This window comes from Ursus americanus, chromosome 22 (genome assembly GCF_024610735.1).
Source record: "Ursus americanus isolate L20-20 chromosome 22, mUrsAme1.1.p, whole genome shotgun sequence".
Lineage (NCBI taxonomy): Eukaryota > Metazoa > Chordata > Mammalia > Carnivora > Ursidae > Ursus > Ursus americanus.
In genome coordinates, this window is record NC_142148.1 from 11,283,655 (window position 1) to 11,297,091 (window position 13,437).

General features: G+C 45.6%; 1 protein-coding gene across 3 annotated transcripts in view; it reads left to right on the forward strand.

Annotated features, from left to right (window-relative positions):
- Positions 1-10,680, forward strand: part of UBE2V1 (ubiquitin conjugating enzyme E2 V1) — a 29,844-nt gene extending 19,164 nt beyond the window's left edge. For 2 of the 3 annotated variants that reach the window (XM_045771529.2, XM_045771532.2), the window contains exons 3-4: positions 7,526-7,651; positions 8,884-10,680. In XM_045771529.2, the coding sequence (XP_045627485.1) occupies positions 7,526-7,651; positions 8,884-9,030 (273 nt within the window). In that variant the 3' untranslated portion in view covers positions 9,031-10,680. The remainder of the gene's footprint in view (positions 1-7,525; positions 7,652-8,883) is intronic. The other variant, XM_045771530.2, reaches the window with a different exon arrangement.
- Positions 10,681-13,437: the final 2,757 nt, after the last annotated feature.

The following is a 13,437-nucleotide window of genomic DNA, read 5'->3' on the forward strand; positions in this document are numbered from 1 at the left end:
AATATACTTGCAAAGTGTACCGTTCAGTGGTTTTTATTATATTCGGAATTGTGCAGCTGTCACTAATTTCAGAACATTTTCATTACCCCAGAGAAAAACCTCCTTCCCTGTTGGCATTTGCTCCCAATCTGTCCCCCACCCCCTCTCTCACCTCTGACAACCACTCATTTACTCTGTCCCTATGAATTTGTTCTGGACATTTTGTGTAAATGGAATCACACAACATGTGGTCTTCTGTGGTAGCTTTTACTTTTACTTTTAAGGTTCATACACGTTCTAGCACTTACCAGTAGTTCATTCCTTTTTGTGGCTGAATAATAGTCCATTGTGTAGATAGACCATATATTTTTTTTTTTTTAAGATTTTATTTATTTATTTGACAGAGAGAGACAGCCAGCGAGAGAGGGAACACAAGCAGGGGAGTGGGAGAGGAAGAAGCAGGCTCCTAGCAGAGGAGCCTGATGTGGGACTCGATCCCAGAACACCAGGATCACGCCCTGAGCCAAAGGCAGACGCTTAACGACTGCGCCACCCAGGCGCCCCAGACCATATATTTTTTATCCATTAAGTACCTGATAGACATTTGGATTTTTTTTCCATTTTTTGCCTGTTATGAATAATGCTCTGTGAATATTTGTGTACAGGTTTTTGTGTGGACATATGTTTTCATTTCTCTTAGGTGTATACCTAGGAGTGGAACCATCTGGATCATATGGTAACTTTATGTTTAACATTTTATATAGCTGTCAGACTGTTTTCCCAAGCGGCTGCACCAGTTTACTTTTCCACCAGCAATACATGAGGGTTTTTCAGCTGCTCCACACCCTGACCAGTGCTTGTCACTGACTGGTTGTTTTACCCCTAGAGTTATGCTTGCCCTGCCTCCCCAAGGTTAAAAGCAAAGTTGTAAAAGGAACTGTTTGCTTCGAGGTGCTTTCTGTGGCCAGTCTGCTTTATGACTAGCATACAAGACACATGCTGGGCCTCTGGAATATCAACGTAATTTTTGAAGTAACGCATCTGCCCATTGTATTTTTGTGACTGTATAACAAAAGAAAATCCTCCATCAAAAGTGATGCAGCAATTCTAGGAATTTAGTCAGCTTTTTTTAATGTGTTGCCCAAAGGCCTGTTATGTACAGTTACTGAATGCAGTGTTTTCAGTAGTAGTAAATACTGGAAAACACTTCAGTGTCTTTCAGTAGACCATAGTATGTGCTGTTAAGCTGTTGAAAAGAAAGACAGAGATTAATGTGTGCTGAAATGGAATGATCTCCATGATATTTAAGTGAGAAAAGGTACAAAACAGGACAGGATATGCTGCCACTGGGGTGGAGAGGAGTGGGGGGAAGAGGAAGAGGTCATATATATATTTGGGCTTCTTTGTGTTTACAGTACTTTTGGGGGGAACATGAAAGAAGTTGGTGACAGTGGTTGCCTCCTTCAAAAGGGATTTAGCTGGCTGGGACCAGGGTGGAAAGGAGACTTATTTTTTACCATATACCTTATTTTTTACCATATACCTTTTGTACTGCTTTAATTATATGTGTGTTAGCTATTTGAATTTTTTTTTTTAAAGAAAGCAAATTCTCCAAACCTGAAAGCAGAGTTTCTCATCCAAGTGCCCTTTGCGAAATTCTGATAAACGTCCAGCTGTCCACCACATTAGATGTGGATTATTTCTACTCTGACCGCAGAGGCGCTAAGAATAGCCAGGTTGCAGAGCAGTTTCTCAGCTTCAGCGCTGTTGACATCTTGAGCTGGATCATTCTTTGTTGTGGGGCTGTCCTGTGCATCGTAGGGTTAGCAGCCTCCCTGGTCTCTGCTCACCAGATGTCAGCAGCACCTCCCTGCCCCAGTTGTGACAGCCATTAATGTCTCCAGATGTTGCCTAATTCCCACTGCCCCTTGAGGGGCGTGGGCAGAAATTGCCTTGGTTGAGAAACACTGTTTGTGTCTCTGGGGTTGTCCAAGATAATGTTTTTAGGTGCGGGTTAGAGCCTGGGTGTGTGTTTATACACGTACTTATCTAAAAATACTGTGTGCATGCTTAAGAACAAAACATAATTACAGGAATGTGTGAGGTGAAAGGAAAGTGATCCTTCCCCCATTTCATTATACTCCCCACAAAATGAGTGTGTTTCTACTGGCTTTTGCTTCGGGTACACAAACATAAGTACATATCCTTTTTAATAAAAATTGAGGCCTCGCTATACACAGTGTTTTGCAACTTCATTTTTTTCACTAACAGATGGAGAACGTCTTTCCTTATCAGTGCATATTAATCTGTCTCTTTTTAAAAGGCTTTATGTGGCATGTCTGATACCTGAATATATCCTCATCAAAATTCTCAGACAATACAGAGTATGTAAAGTAAGAAGTTCACTTTGTTCCCTTTAACTCTTTGTGTTAGTCAGGAAAAGAGAAACCATGCTAGGTATTTCAGCAGAGAGAATTTAATATAGGAAGTTGATGAAATTAGTGTTGGACTGAGAAAGCAGAGAAGGCACACTGTGGGACCACAGAGATAACACTGCAGGAAACAATAACTTAACTCTGGGGCTGGGAGGACATGGGGAGCACAGCTGTCAGAACCATCAAAACTGGGAGGAGCAGTCCTAGGAGGCAGTGATAATGTTGGGGTCACTGAAACGCTGGAAACCACAGCAGCTCTCAGGGGCGTGTGCAGGCTGACATGACAGGAACAGAAAGCGAATGGAAAGGAATAAGTGCTTCCTTTCTCCTTTGTATTTTATATTAGGATTGTGTGGTTAACTGGACAATTTAGTCTTTAGGTTCTAGAATATTCTAAGTGGCACTAGCATTGACTTGGAGAAATGAGTAATTAATGTTTCCTGAAGACGGTCGGGTGGCTCACTCAGCAGGATACCCTGACCAGAAGAGGGAGAGGCTTGGTACAGAGGAAATTGTGTCTTGTTGCTGTCTGGAGGGGTGTTTGCAGGTGCCCACTGAAGCTCCAGGTCCAACTTCTCAGCTCTGCTTTTGGATCCTGGGGCTGGGACTCTGCAAACTACGTTTTTCTTTACCAATTGGCGCCCTATTAGGTTCCTCCAGTCAGAGACACAGGCGAGCGCCTGAGAGGCAAGGAGAAGGGACTTGCTCCTGTTTGCCTGTTCTTTCTGCGCCACTCTGGTAATGGCCCTTCATCCAGGCATCAGCAGTGGGTGCCCGCCTCCAGCTCTTGGGGGCACTTCCAGAGCCGGCCTGCGGCGCCTCCTCCTCAGAGGTCTGAGTTCAACCCTAGAGACCTCTGGCCCTGAACCTCTCGGTCTGAAAAACCGTGGCTTATTCCCTACGTTCCCCCAGCCTCAAAGGGTCCCACCTATTTTCTGCAGGTTACCTCTGCGTTAGCTCAGGTTCCTTTTTTGTGTTTTCAGTGCAGTGACACCTGTTTAGCCAATTCCTGATGTTAAATTCTCTGTTAAAATGCCTAGTGCTGTGTCTTGTTTCCTGGCTTATTCCTAACTGCCATGTCCCCACTCCCCAGATGAACTGTGAGCAGCATCCGGTCCCTCTCCTTCCACACCTCTTCCTGTGCATTTTCCTCCCTGTGTTCATCTAGAGCCATTTAGACTTTCTCACCCCTCATTCTCACACAGTACGTGCCCACCTTGGACATCACACATAAGTTGCGCAAGATTTCACTTGAGTAGCAGTCGTCTGGCTGACCTGAGTCACCTTTTTATATACTCAGAGTTTGTGATTTTCTCGTTTTTGCAACCAGTACCTTTTCCTTTTCTCATATCTCCTACATTTTAAAGATACATTTATTTCACAATACTTTTAGACTTACAGAAAAGGTGGAAAGGTAGTATGGAAAGTTGGGTGTGTACCCCTGCCCCAGTTTCCCCTGTTGTTAGCATCTTCTATTGGGATAGTACATTTGTCACCACCAGTGGCTCTGTATTGATACATTACTATTGACTAAAGTCCATATCTCATTCAGGTGTTCTTAGTTTTTTTACCTTGTGTCTATTTTCTGTTCCAGAATCCTATCCAAGGTACTACATTATATTTTGTTGTTGTATCCTGGGCTCCTTGTGGCTGTGACAATTTCAGATTTTTCTTGGTTTTGTTGCCCTTGACAGTTTTGAGATATACTGGTCAGGTATTTTGTAGAATGTCATAGAATTTATCTGATGGTTTTCATCATGATTCAGCTGGGATTCTCATATATATATATATATATATATATATATATATATATATATTCTCTCATATAAATATATATATTCTCTCATATAAATATATATATTCTCTCATATATATGTATATCCATCCCAGGAAAAGTTTGTCATCTTCAGGCTCTGGGCCTGTAGTGTCTAGTGGATGAAACAACATGTGTGCCCATTCACATAGTCTCGGTTAGAGGGGGTGTCTGTCTGCTTTTATAGGTTGTACATATTCTGCAACTGGCTGGCTCTACCAAGATCCATGCCTTGGCAGTCTTTCCATGTGTGTGTCTGGGCCTCAGCCGTTGAAAAGGCTACAAAGTATCCAATTTTATGAATATGCCATATTTGTTCAGTCAGTCGCTCGCAGGTGGACATTTCGATTGTTTATAGTTATTTTTGCTATTGCAGACAACGCTTCACTTTTTTTTTTTTTTTTAAATGCTTCACATTTTTGTGCCTGAGTACAAGTCTGCCTGTGGGAAGTTCCTAGAAATAGTCTTGCTGGTTTAAGCATGCCTGTTTCACAATTTGATAGGCGCTGCCGAATTGCCCCATGAAGCTCAAGCCACGTCAACAAAGTGGAAGGTGTTTCATGATCAAATAGTGACTCTTGAGCAGTGTTCCTCATTCACAGAATGTTCTAGCAGTTCTTCTCCAGGCATAATTCCTTTCTTCAGTGAAACCTTTTTAGCAGGTTTCTGGAACACTAGTAAACAAAGAAAAAGAAAAACCCTGTTTTCTACAAAAGTCTTGCTTTGTACTTTTTAATGATCCTTCAGGTGTTTTTATGTTGACTTGACTTGAGGCATTTTTTACTGTGTTCCAGTGAAGTTGCCAGTTGAACATCAGTGGTCAGAAATTTAGTATTTCTTGTTTGCTTTGTGAGAAGTTAGTCATAGAACGCACATTTTTAAATCAGACTTCATAGTGTCAGGAATAATATGATTTAATGTATGTAATAATCAGAATCCTGGTACCAAGCTGCTCACCTTAACCATTTTGATGCTGTTGTTAATAGATAATTTTTTCGAGACTGATAAGCCACAAAACATACTGGCTGGCAGGTGAATACATTGGTGCATCAAAACCTCCATATCGAATATCGAAATACTGAATATTTTTTAAAAGTCTTACTGATTTTGATATTTACCACAAGCCCATGCCCCCAGGGACTATTTTATATAATATGTCTGAAAACATTGAGATGAATGCAAGACAGATGTCCAGAGATGAACTTGGGATCCGTGCAGTCAACAGATACTGCTGAGTGCATAGCTGCTGAGGGAGACTGGGCGAGGTGCTGAGGATAGATCTTTTATCATATTTTTCATAAATCCCTGTTTGCTTCCTTCTTGTGTTGACTGAGTGAATTTTTGTCTTCTGAGGGAGCACCTTAGCTGCAATGAGCTATTCATTCTATAAACTTGTAAAGAGCAATATTCAAGTCAAACATCTGAGTACCAGTTCTGTTGAGGCCCCGTCCTCCTTGTTCTTAGTTTATCAGGAGAGGTCTGACAGGAGACTTCAGATGGGGAGTCAGGAGGACTTCTGAGAGGAAGGTGCCCTTGAGCCAAAGAGCAGCAGGATGGACACAGAGCGGCAACTGGTTTTGGGGCCCCAAGGTAGAGAGACGTTGGGGCTAGATGGAGAGGAAGAAGAATAAAAAGAGAGGAAGGCAGGGGTGCTCAGGGTCTGATCCAAGAACGTAGGCTTCCTTCTCGGGTCACTAGCCACCATTGGAGGGGTTAAATTCTTGGTTTTGAAAGATCAGTCAGGCTGCCGTGTGGAGAACAGATTGTAGGGGGAGCAAGAGAGAGCAGAGACCTGGGGTGATTGAGACCAGGGGCATGGTAGAGGGAAGTGGGTGGGTGTGAGATCGCTCTTGGAGGTAGAAGCTGAAACTTTCTTTTGATTAGAAGGTAGAGGGTGAGAGAAAAGGGAATTGTGGCTGGCTGCTAGGTTTTGCTTTAACTGCTAGATGGTACTGCCATTTATAAGGGAAGAAGAGAGGAAGGGCAGGTTGAGGGTGGGTGGAAATCCAGAACTGAGTTTAGGTTTGTCACAGTTTGGAGTCTCTGTTAAGTGGATGTGAAAGGTTTCTGTGGGTATATTATGAATGCCTTCTGAATTTTAAAATACGTTCCAGTTTTTTTTTAGGGGTAGACCAGCGTGTTTAGACAGTAACGTTTTCATGGGTTTAAATCACATCTTCTGTAATTTATTCCCCCCAAGCACAGCTAGATGTCGCTGTTTACACAGGAGCCTTTACTTGTGCAGGAGACACTGAGGAAGGAGACGCTGAGGAAGGCGAGAGTACTGGTGCCTGAGAGGGGGACCCATTGGAGGGTGGGTGTCCTCTGCCTTCAAGGGGGCCAATCTAATAGGGACACGTCACCTTTCAGGGTGATCTTTAGACATGTAAATAATAACATCGCCACTTCATATGGGACAGAAGGCTATGGACTAAGCTGTCCTGTAGGATGACTGAACTCGGTGACATTTGAGCAGGTGATGTGTGAATTGGTTCCTAATGGATGTGTGGTAGTTCAGGCGGGAGCAGGGCGCTCTAGGCAGATGGAACAGCCTGCTACCGACAGCGCATTTTGCTGTTCATCAGGTGGAAGTTACAGTGAAAAGTTCATTGCCACGGGGGTTAGACTTTCCAGTGTCTTTCTACAGAGCCACAGTTGGCATTTGAAGAAGGACAGTCTTTTCCTCTGCAGGCCTGGCATCCTTGGCTCCTCACCTCACCCACTACATGCCTATAATCTCTCAGGCCAACGTAAAGCGTGCAGGGAGAGATGGTGCGGCACAGAACCCCAAAGTGATGAGGAAGTGGGACAGCGGCTCTCGTGTGTGCACCCACACCCCCTAACTCGTGTTTCATTGTGAAGTTCTTCTAAAGAGCTGCCTGTTCTGTGCTCTGCACACAGTGCTGGTTAATGCACTGGCTGCTGACCCTGGCGTGAGTAAACGTTTAGTGTGGCTTCCCAGAGTGAAGAATGCCTCTTACCATTGTGCAGAGCACAGGACGGGTCTGCAAAGTAGAGAAATCAACATAAAAACAAGTCCATCTGATTGAACTGAAATAACACTAACTTGAAACTTCAGTGATCCTGTTTTAAATTTTCTTCGTATTCCCCCGAGACAAGAGGTCATAGACACTAAGGTGGGGCCTCATCCCTGCAGACCTAACAGATAACAAGTAGACTCTACAAAGGAAGCAGACGCCCGAGTTCTGCAGGCAGGAGTAAATGGGGTTTCACGAGATCTGCCTTTTTGAATTCATGGTTTGTAATTGCCTGATGTCTCTGTACCTTTTTTTTCCAGACAATTTATGAAAACCGAATATACAGCCTTAAAATAGAATGTGGACCTAAATACCCAGAAGCACCCCCCTTTGTAAGATTTGTAACAAAAATTAATATGAATGGAGTTAATAGTTCTAATGGAGTGGTAAGTTGTTTTTCCTGCCCATACTTGTTCCTTTGGGTTGAGAAATGCTTTGTACTTAAACATCAGGGGCACTGTGGCCCTCAGTCCGTATATTTCTTGGTTGTTTGATGCTGAAATCTGCAGTACAAACATACGCAGACTTGGGGTGAGGGCCTGTTCCCCAGCTATATTTAAATCATCGTCCGTGTGACATTCACTCTGGGCCACCACCGTGCTGCTCACTTGAGAGAGGAGCTCGTTCTGTCTTCACGATACACCCTCCTGAGGCAGAGATGAGGAGCCTGAGGCCCAGAGGTGCAAAGGCCTGTCCAGGCTCATACTTGTACTTCCTGAGCTTTATTTATGGGACATGCTGTTTTTCCCCTTTAATGGCCTTGCTTTTTAAGTTTATTTTTACTCCCATAAATAGAAAACCAGTCTCACTTTTCATCAGAAGGCAGTAATGGCAACAGTAAATACCACAAAATCAAAGTGATGTTAATAAATTCTTCCTCCATAGGTTTCTTGCCAAAGGCTTTGAGCCTTTGAGATTGGCTCTCTTGTTCAAAGGGGATATCAGCAAGCGTCGAGGGGGTTTACACGTTAGCATCATGTGAGCTAAGCCTTTGTTTTGAGGTATTCAGAAGACGTGAAGGAAAGGCAAAAAGAGATGAGCCTTGTTGCTGTGTGTTCAGGGTTTCATGTTGCATCTGAGTTCCACCGACAGTCCTGAACCCAGAACTCTACCTACGCTTTGGGAGATTTCTTTTGGGAATTGCTGCACTACCTCGAGAGAGTGTGGCTTGGAGAAGGGTCCTGTCACAAGAGTGTTAATCTGGGCCACCGCTTGCCTTTGCTCCTTACTGCGCTGTGCGTCGTTAGCACCCACCACCTGGGTGTGGAGTCGGGAAAGGACCAGCCCTGAGCAGTGACAGCCAGTCCAGGAGAGCAGGTCACTGTTCTAGAGCCAGCTGGACTCTTGCCAAGTGTCAGGGCCATTTCTCTAAGGGTGGCTTTACTTATCCCTAGTTTCCTTCTCCCAAACAGTGAGGGTTTGGGACGCAAACAGGGAAACACAGACTGACCGGAGGGAGGGAATCACGCAGGTAATTCTGCATGTCAGATACCACTGTGTGATGTGATGGGCGTGTTCAGCTTGAAAAATGCATTTTATTCCTATCTGCCGCTTTGCTCCAGCATATAGCGATTCATTTGTTTGAGAGCCTGACAGTTTTTTGTTTTCCTTTTCGTAGGTGGACCCAAGAGCCATATCAGTGCTAGCAAAATGGCAGAATTCATATAGCATCAAAGTTGTCCTGCAAGAGCTCCGGCGCCTAATGATGTCTAAAGAAAACATGAAGCTTCCTCAGCCGCCCGAAGGACAGTGTTACAGCAATTAATCAAAAAGAGAAACCACAGGCCCTCCCCCTCCCCCCCATTCGATTTAAGCAGTCATTTTCCACAGTAGTACATTTTCTAGATACGTCTTGTAGACCTCAAAGTACTGGAAAGGAAGCTCGCATTCAAAGGCAATTTATCTTAAGATACTGTAAACGATACTAATTTTTTGTCCATTTGAAATATATAAGTTGTGCTATAACAAATCATCCTGTCAAGTGTAACCACTGTCCACATAGTTGAACTTCTGGGATCAAGAAAGTATATTTAAATTGATTCCCATCATAACCGGTGGGGCACATCTAACTCAACTGTGAAAAGACACATCACACAGTCACCTTGCTGCTGATTACATGGCCTGGGGTCTCTGCCTTCTCCCCTCCTCCTCCTCCTGCCTCCCTCCCTCCCTCCCTGCAACAGCCCTCCAGCTTGGGGTGGCTTGCCAGAGTAGGCGTGAAGGTTTCAGGTCGCAGCCTGTGGGACTACTGCTGGGTGTGCGGGGGTGCTCCAGCTGCACCCCTGGTTTCTTTTTTTAAGTCTTAAATGAAGCCCTCCCCCCTCCAAGCCATCATCCTTTCTCCACTTCCCATGACCACCCTTGGCCGAAGCATAGATTGTAACCCCTTCTGCTCCCCTCTGAAATTGGCCTTTGGTGAGGAATTCAGGGCTTTCCCCATATCTTCTCCCCCACCTTTATCGAGGGGTGCTGCTTTTCCCTTCCTCCTCCTCAAGACCCTTTTTGCACCATCACCACCCAACACTTTCCACGACACTTCCTTGCTTTGGCCAGAAGCCATCAGGTAAGGTTGGAAAGAGTCTCTGACTTCCCTCGTTTAGTTTTGGAACCACATTTACTCACTCTCCACCAGCCTGGGAATGAATATTGGGTCCTCAGCCCTGCCACCCTCTGCTGTCATCGTCAGCTGATGCAGTTTTTTAGCTCAGGTTTTGATAAAGTGAAAAGAACAGTCACCAGGGGTACTCAGACCTGCCAGCTCTCAAAGTGCTTGGTGGTTAAACTTGGAGAAAGGCCACAGAAGACACTTGTAAGCACACACGATCCTCTGAATGAATTGTTTTCTTTTCCTGTAATTGCTTTTGCTTTTAAAAATTGAAGTTTTAAACAGGGTTCTCATATGGTCATCTTACAATCCATTTGGGTCTAGTTTGGAATCTGACAACTGGAACAAAAAAGAACCTTGAATTCGGTGCGTACTTTGGTTTTGGTGCTGCTGCTTCTCACGGTCCTCAGCAGGGATTCAGAAAGAACTCGGTGTGCACAGCAGATCCCCGAAATTGGCGGGCTTGACTTCCTGGCAAATTGCTGCATTTTTCCACTTTTCTGTTCAGGACCACTAAATGCTGAGATGTGGATGCATACCGAAATAAAAGCGATTCATTGTATTCTAAAGGTTTTTTTTTTTTTTTAATTTAGTGTTTGTATAAAACCACCTTTTGAAGCAGCAACTATCAAGTCTGAAAAGCAATCGATGTTTCCATTAATCTTTTTCTGGGGGATACCTTAGTTCTAAGGATTTAACATCCTGTAAGTAAAGTTGAACATAACAGTATTCCATAAGCAGCCTTTTTATTGTCAGACCATTGCCTGATTTTAATATAATAAAAAAAAAGTGTGCGTTAATATTTAAGAAGCTGTGCCCTTCTTCCCCTTGGCATATGATTGAGGAACAGAATTTGATATCTTAGATGCTTTGGGATTCAAATTGATGTCCTAAATCAGGGGTCGGCAAACCTCCTTCCACCAAGGGCCTAAGTCAGTAAATACTTGGGCTTTGTGGGCCAATAGGCAAAATTGAAGATACTGTGTAAATATTTATATAGTGAGAGAAAACGGATTTCCACAAAATTGTTTATTGATGGAATTCAAAATCTAGTGATTGAATATCGTTCTTTTCTAATGAGAAGGTCTACTAATGAGAAGAATTCTGTTTTTAGAGGATAACATTTTGCTTGCTGGAATTTAAAGTTAGTGTTCCTGATTTATCAAATCCATTGTAAATGTTCATCTGTAAAAGTCATTCTTCATTAGGGGCTGTATACAAACAGGCAGTGGGTCCGATGTGGCCCGTGGACCACAGTTTGCCAACCCCTGTGTGACAAGATTATGGTGAAAAGGTGGGGGGGGGTTGGTATTTAAGTAGCTTTGTGGGACTCTAGCTATTAAGTCCCCTCTAGTACCTACTTACCAGCTGGATTTAGTAGTCTGTTAGGAAGGGGAAAATGGGACTTCCACATGGATTTCTGGTGTTTGAGATAAGAGTTTTGCCTGACAATCGACAGTTTGACTACTGCCTACTGTGTATGGGGTGGAAACGTGTCTGTGGCTGTTTGTATCCAGGACTTGAACTTCCTGCTGTGGTCCCAACCACCAGCAGACATGACCTTGGTGTCCTGTGGCAGGAGCCAGTCCATTCCTTTGTGGCTGTTGGGGCCAGCTCAGATGTCAGAACCTGGTGCCTGGGTAGAGTCAGATTGTTCCCACCAGGCCACCCTCCAGAAAGCACTGTCCGAATTTCTGCCAGATGGGCCCCTAGGAGGCCTCCAGAGTGAATTACTGCCTTTTTCAGCTGTGGGTTCTTCGCCCTTAGTCCTTAGCTCCCCCGAGGGAGGGAAAGGACAGGGGAGGTTCTAAAATTATTTCAAAATGCTGCTGGAAAACCCCAAGGCAAATTCAAGGCTAAGTCTAGAGGTGGCAGCTCTAATGTGCTGCGTGACCTCCAGAGAGAACAGCCATCAAAATGCTGGAGTGTGCACCCTTCACCTTCTCAGTGCGCCACACAGCCTGACCTCAGAGCTTTCAGAAACGCAGCTGGAGCTGTCTTGTGATCACGGGGTCTGATCTGTGGTTATGTCCCATGGTCCTGTGATTTGCTCCTCATTGTTGCGAATGGGTTTACAGGTGGTCTGCAATTCGGGCCTAAGTTTAGGGCAGAGAAGAAGCGCGTGTCTAGGGGGCTGAGCGCACTGCTTCACCAGGTGGCCTCGGCTCACATGCCTCCAGTCCCCAGTACCTGCCAGGTCTTTGCTCTTGAGAGAAGATACTTGGGTTCTTTTTCACTATGTAGACCTGCAGGGTGTGGGGGTGCACGGAGCTCTCCAGGGTGATCAGAGTGGGAGAGGAAGCACCCCCTCTGATACACCAACAGCAAACTGTGGTGGGTCTCTACTACCCCGTGACCTTGGACCTCGATCTTCGGATGAAGGCAGGGCTCTTGAGCTTGTCTCTGCCCTGCTGGGAAAGTTCGTGGAGCCTTCTGGGTGGGGGCAGCACGGGGGCACTGGTGCGGCGAGTAGTGATGGTGTGGAGTAAATGGCACAGACTCCACGTGCTGCTGCTCTGTCCGCCCTGGCTGGCAGGGCTCCCTGCTTGGCCTCTTGTCCTTCTGTGCTCCCTCCCTGCCTTCAGGGAGCTAGCGGACACAACCACGTTCCCCTTCCTTGCTTGTGCCTGCTCCGTATTACTCTGTCATCAGAGTCCCTTGGGGCATAGCATCAGGGATTTCCCCTTCCTTACTCAGCAGCAGAGGAAATTCTAAGGAAGGGCCGCTTGTGAGAGCCGGTCTCCAGCCTGCGACTCGTCCTCTGCCGGGCTGGGGGCTGTACAGACTACATCGGTCTGCGCTGTGCGCGCAATACCTGGACGCACCTTAAAGGCTTTCTTGGGATGACATGAGGTTACCTGCTTTTGCTTTTAGTCCAAGCCGCCTCACGTTGCTTGGAGGTGACCTTGGAGGAGGGGAGGTCTTAGTGCTCCGAGCCAGCCTCAGTGCTGCTGTCAGACGTCTCACCGTGGACAAGAAGGCACAGGCCACGAATGGAGTTCCAGTGTGTGCCTGATGCCGTGCGGGTGGGTGGGGACCGGTACGTGTGCTGGGGAGGTGGGCTCAGTGAATGCCAGCTGCCAGACAAACTGTGAATGCAGATTTTTATGTGAATTCTCCCAACACGAGTGTGTCAACTGACCAACTTTTCATTCTGTGTGTAGAACAAAGTCCCAATATAGCTGGCAAGCCATGGGAGAGCTCTGCATACCTAAGGCTCTGTCACCAAATGCACCTTGGCTCTCCCAAGATGGTGACCATGGTGGCCTTTGACCCCTGGGACAGACCACGGGTCCTCGGAGCAGGGGCAGCACCACCTGTGGCACGGGTGGAAGGTTCTAAGAAACCAGAGTTGCTGCAGGACCCACAGGAAACAGACCCAGGTTTCACTGCATCAGATGATGCGGTCCACCGAGCTGCACCATTATTCTATGTACCGCCAAGAAAACATGCTGTCATTACAAGTGTGAGACCCTACCGATTGGGGCGCCTGAGCGGCTCAGTCGGTGAAGCGTCTGCCTTCAGATCAAGTCCTGAATCGGGTTCCCTGCTCAGCGGGGAGCCTGC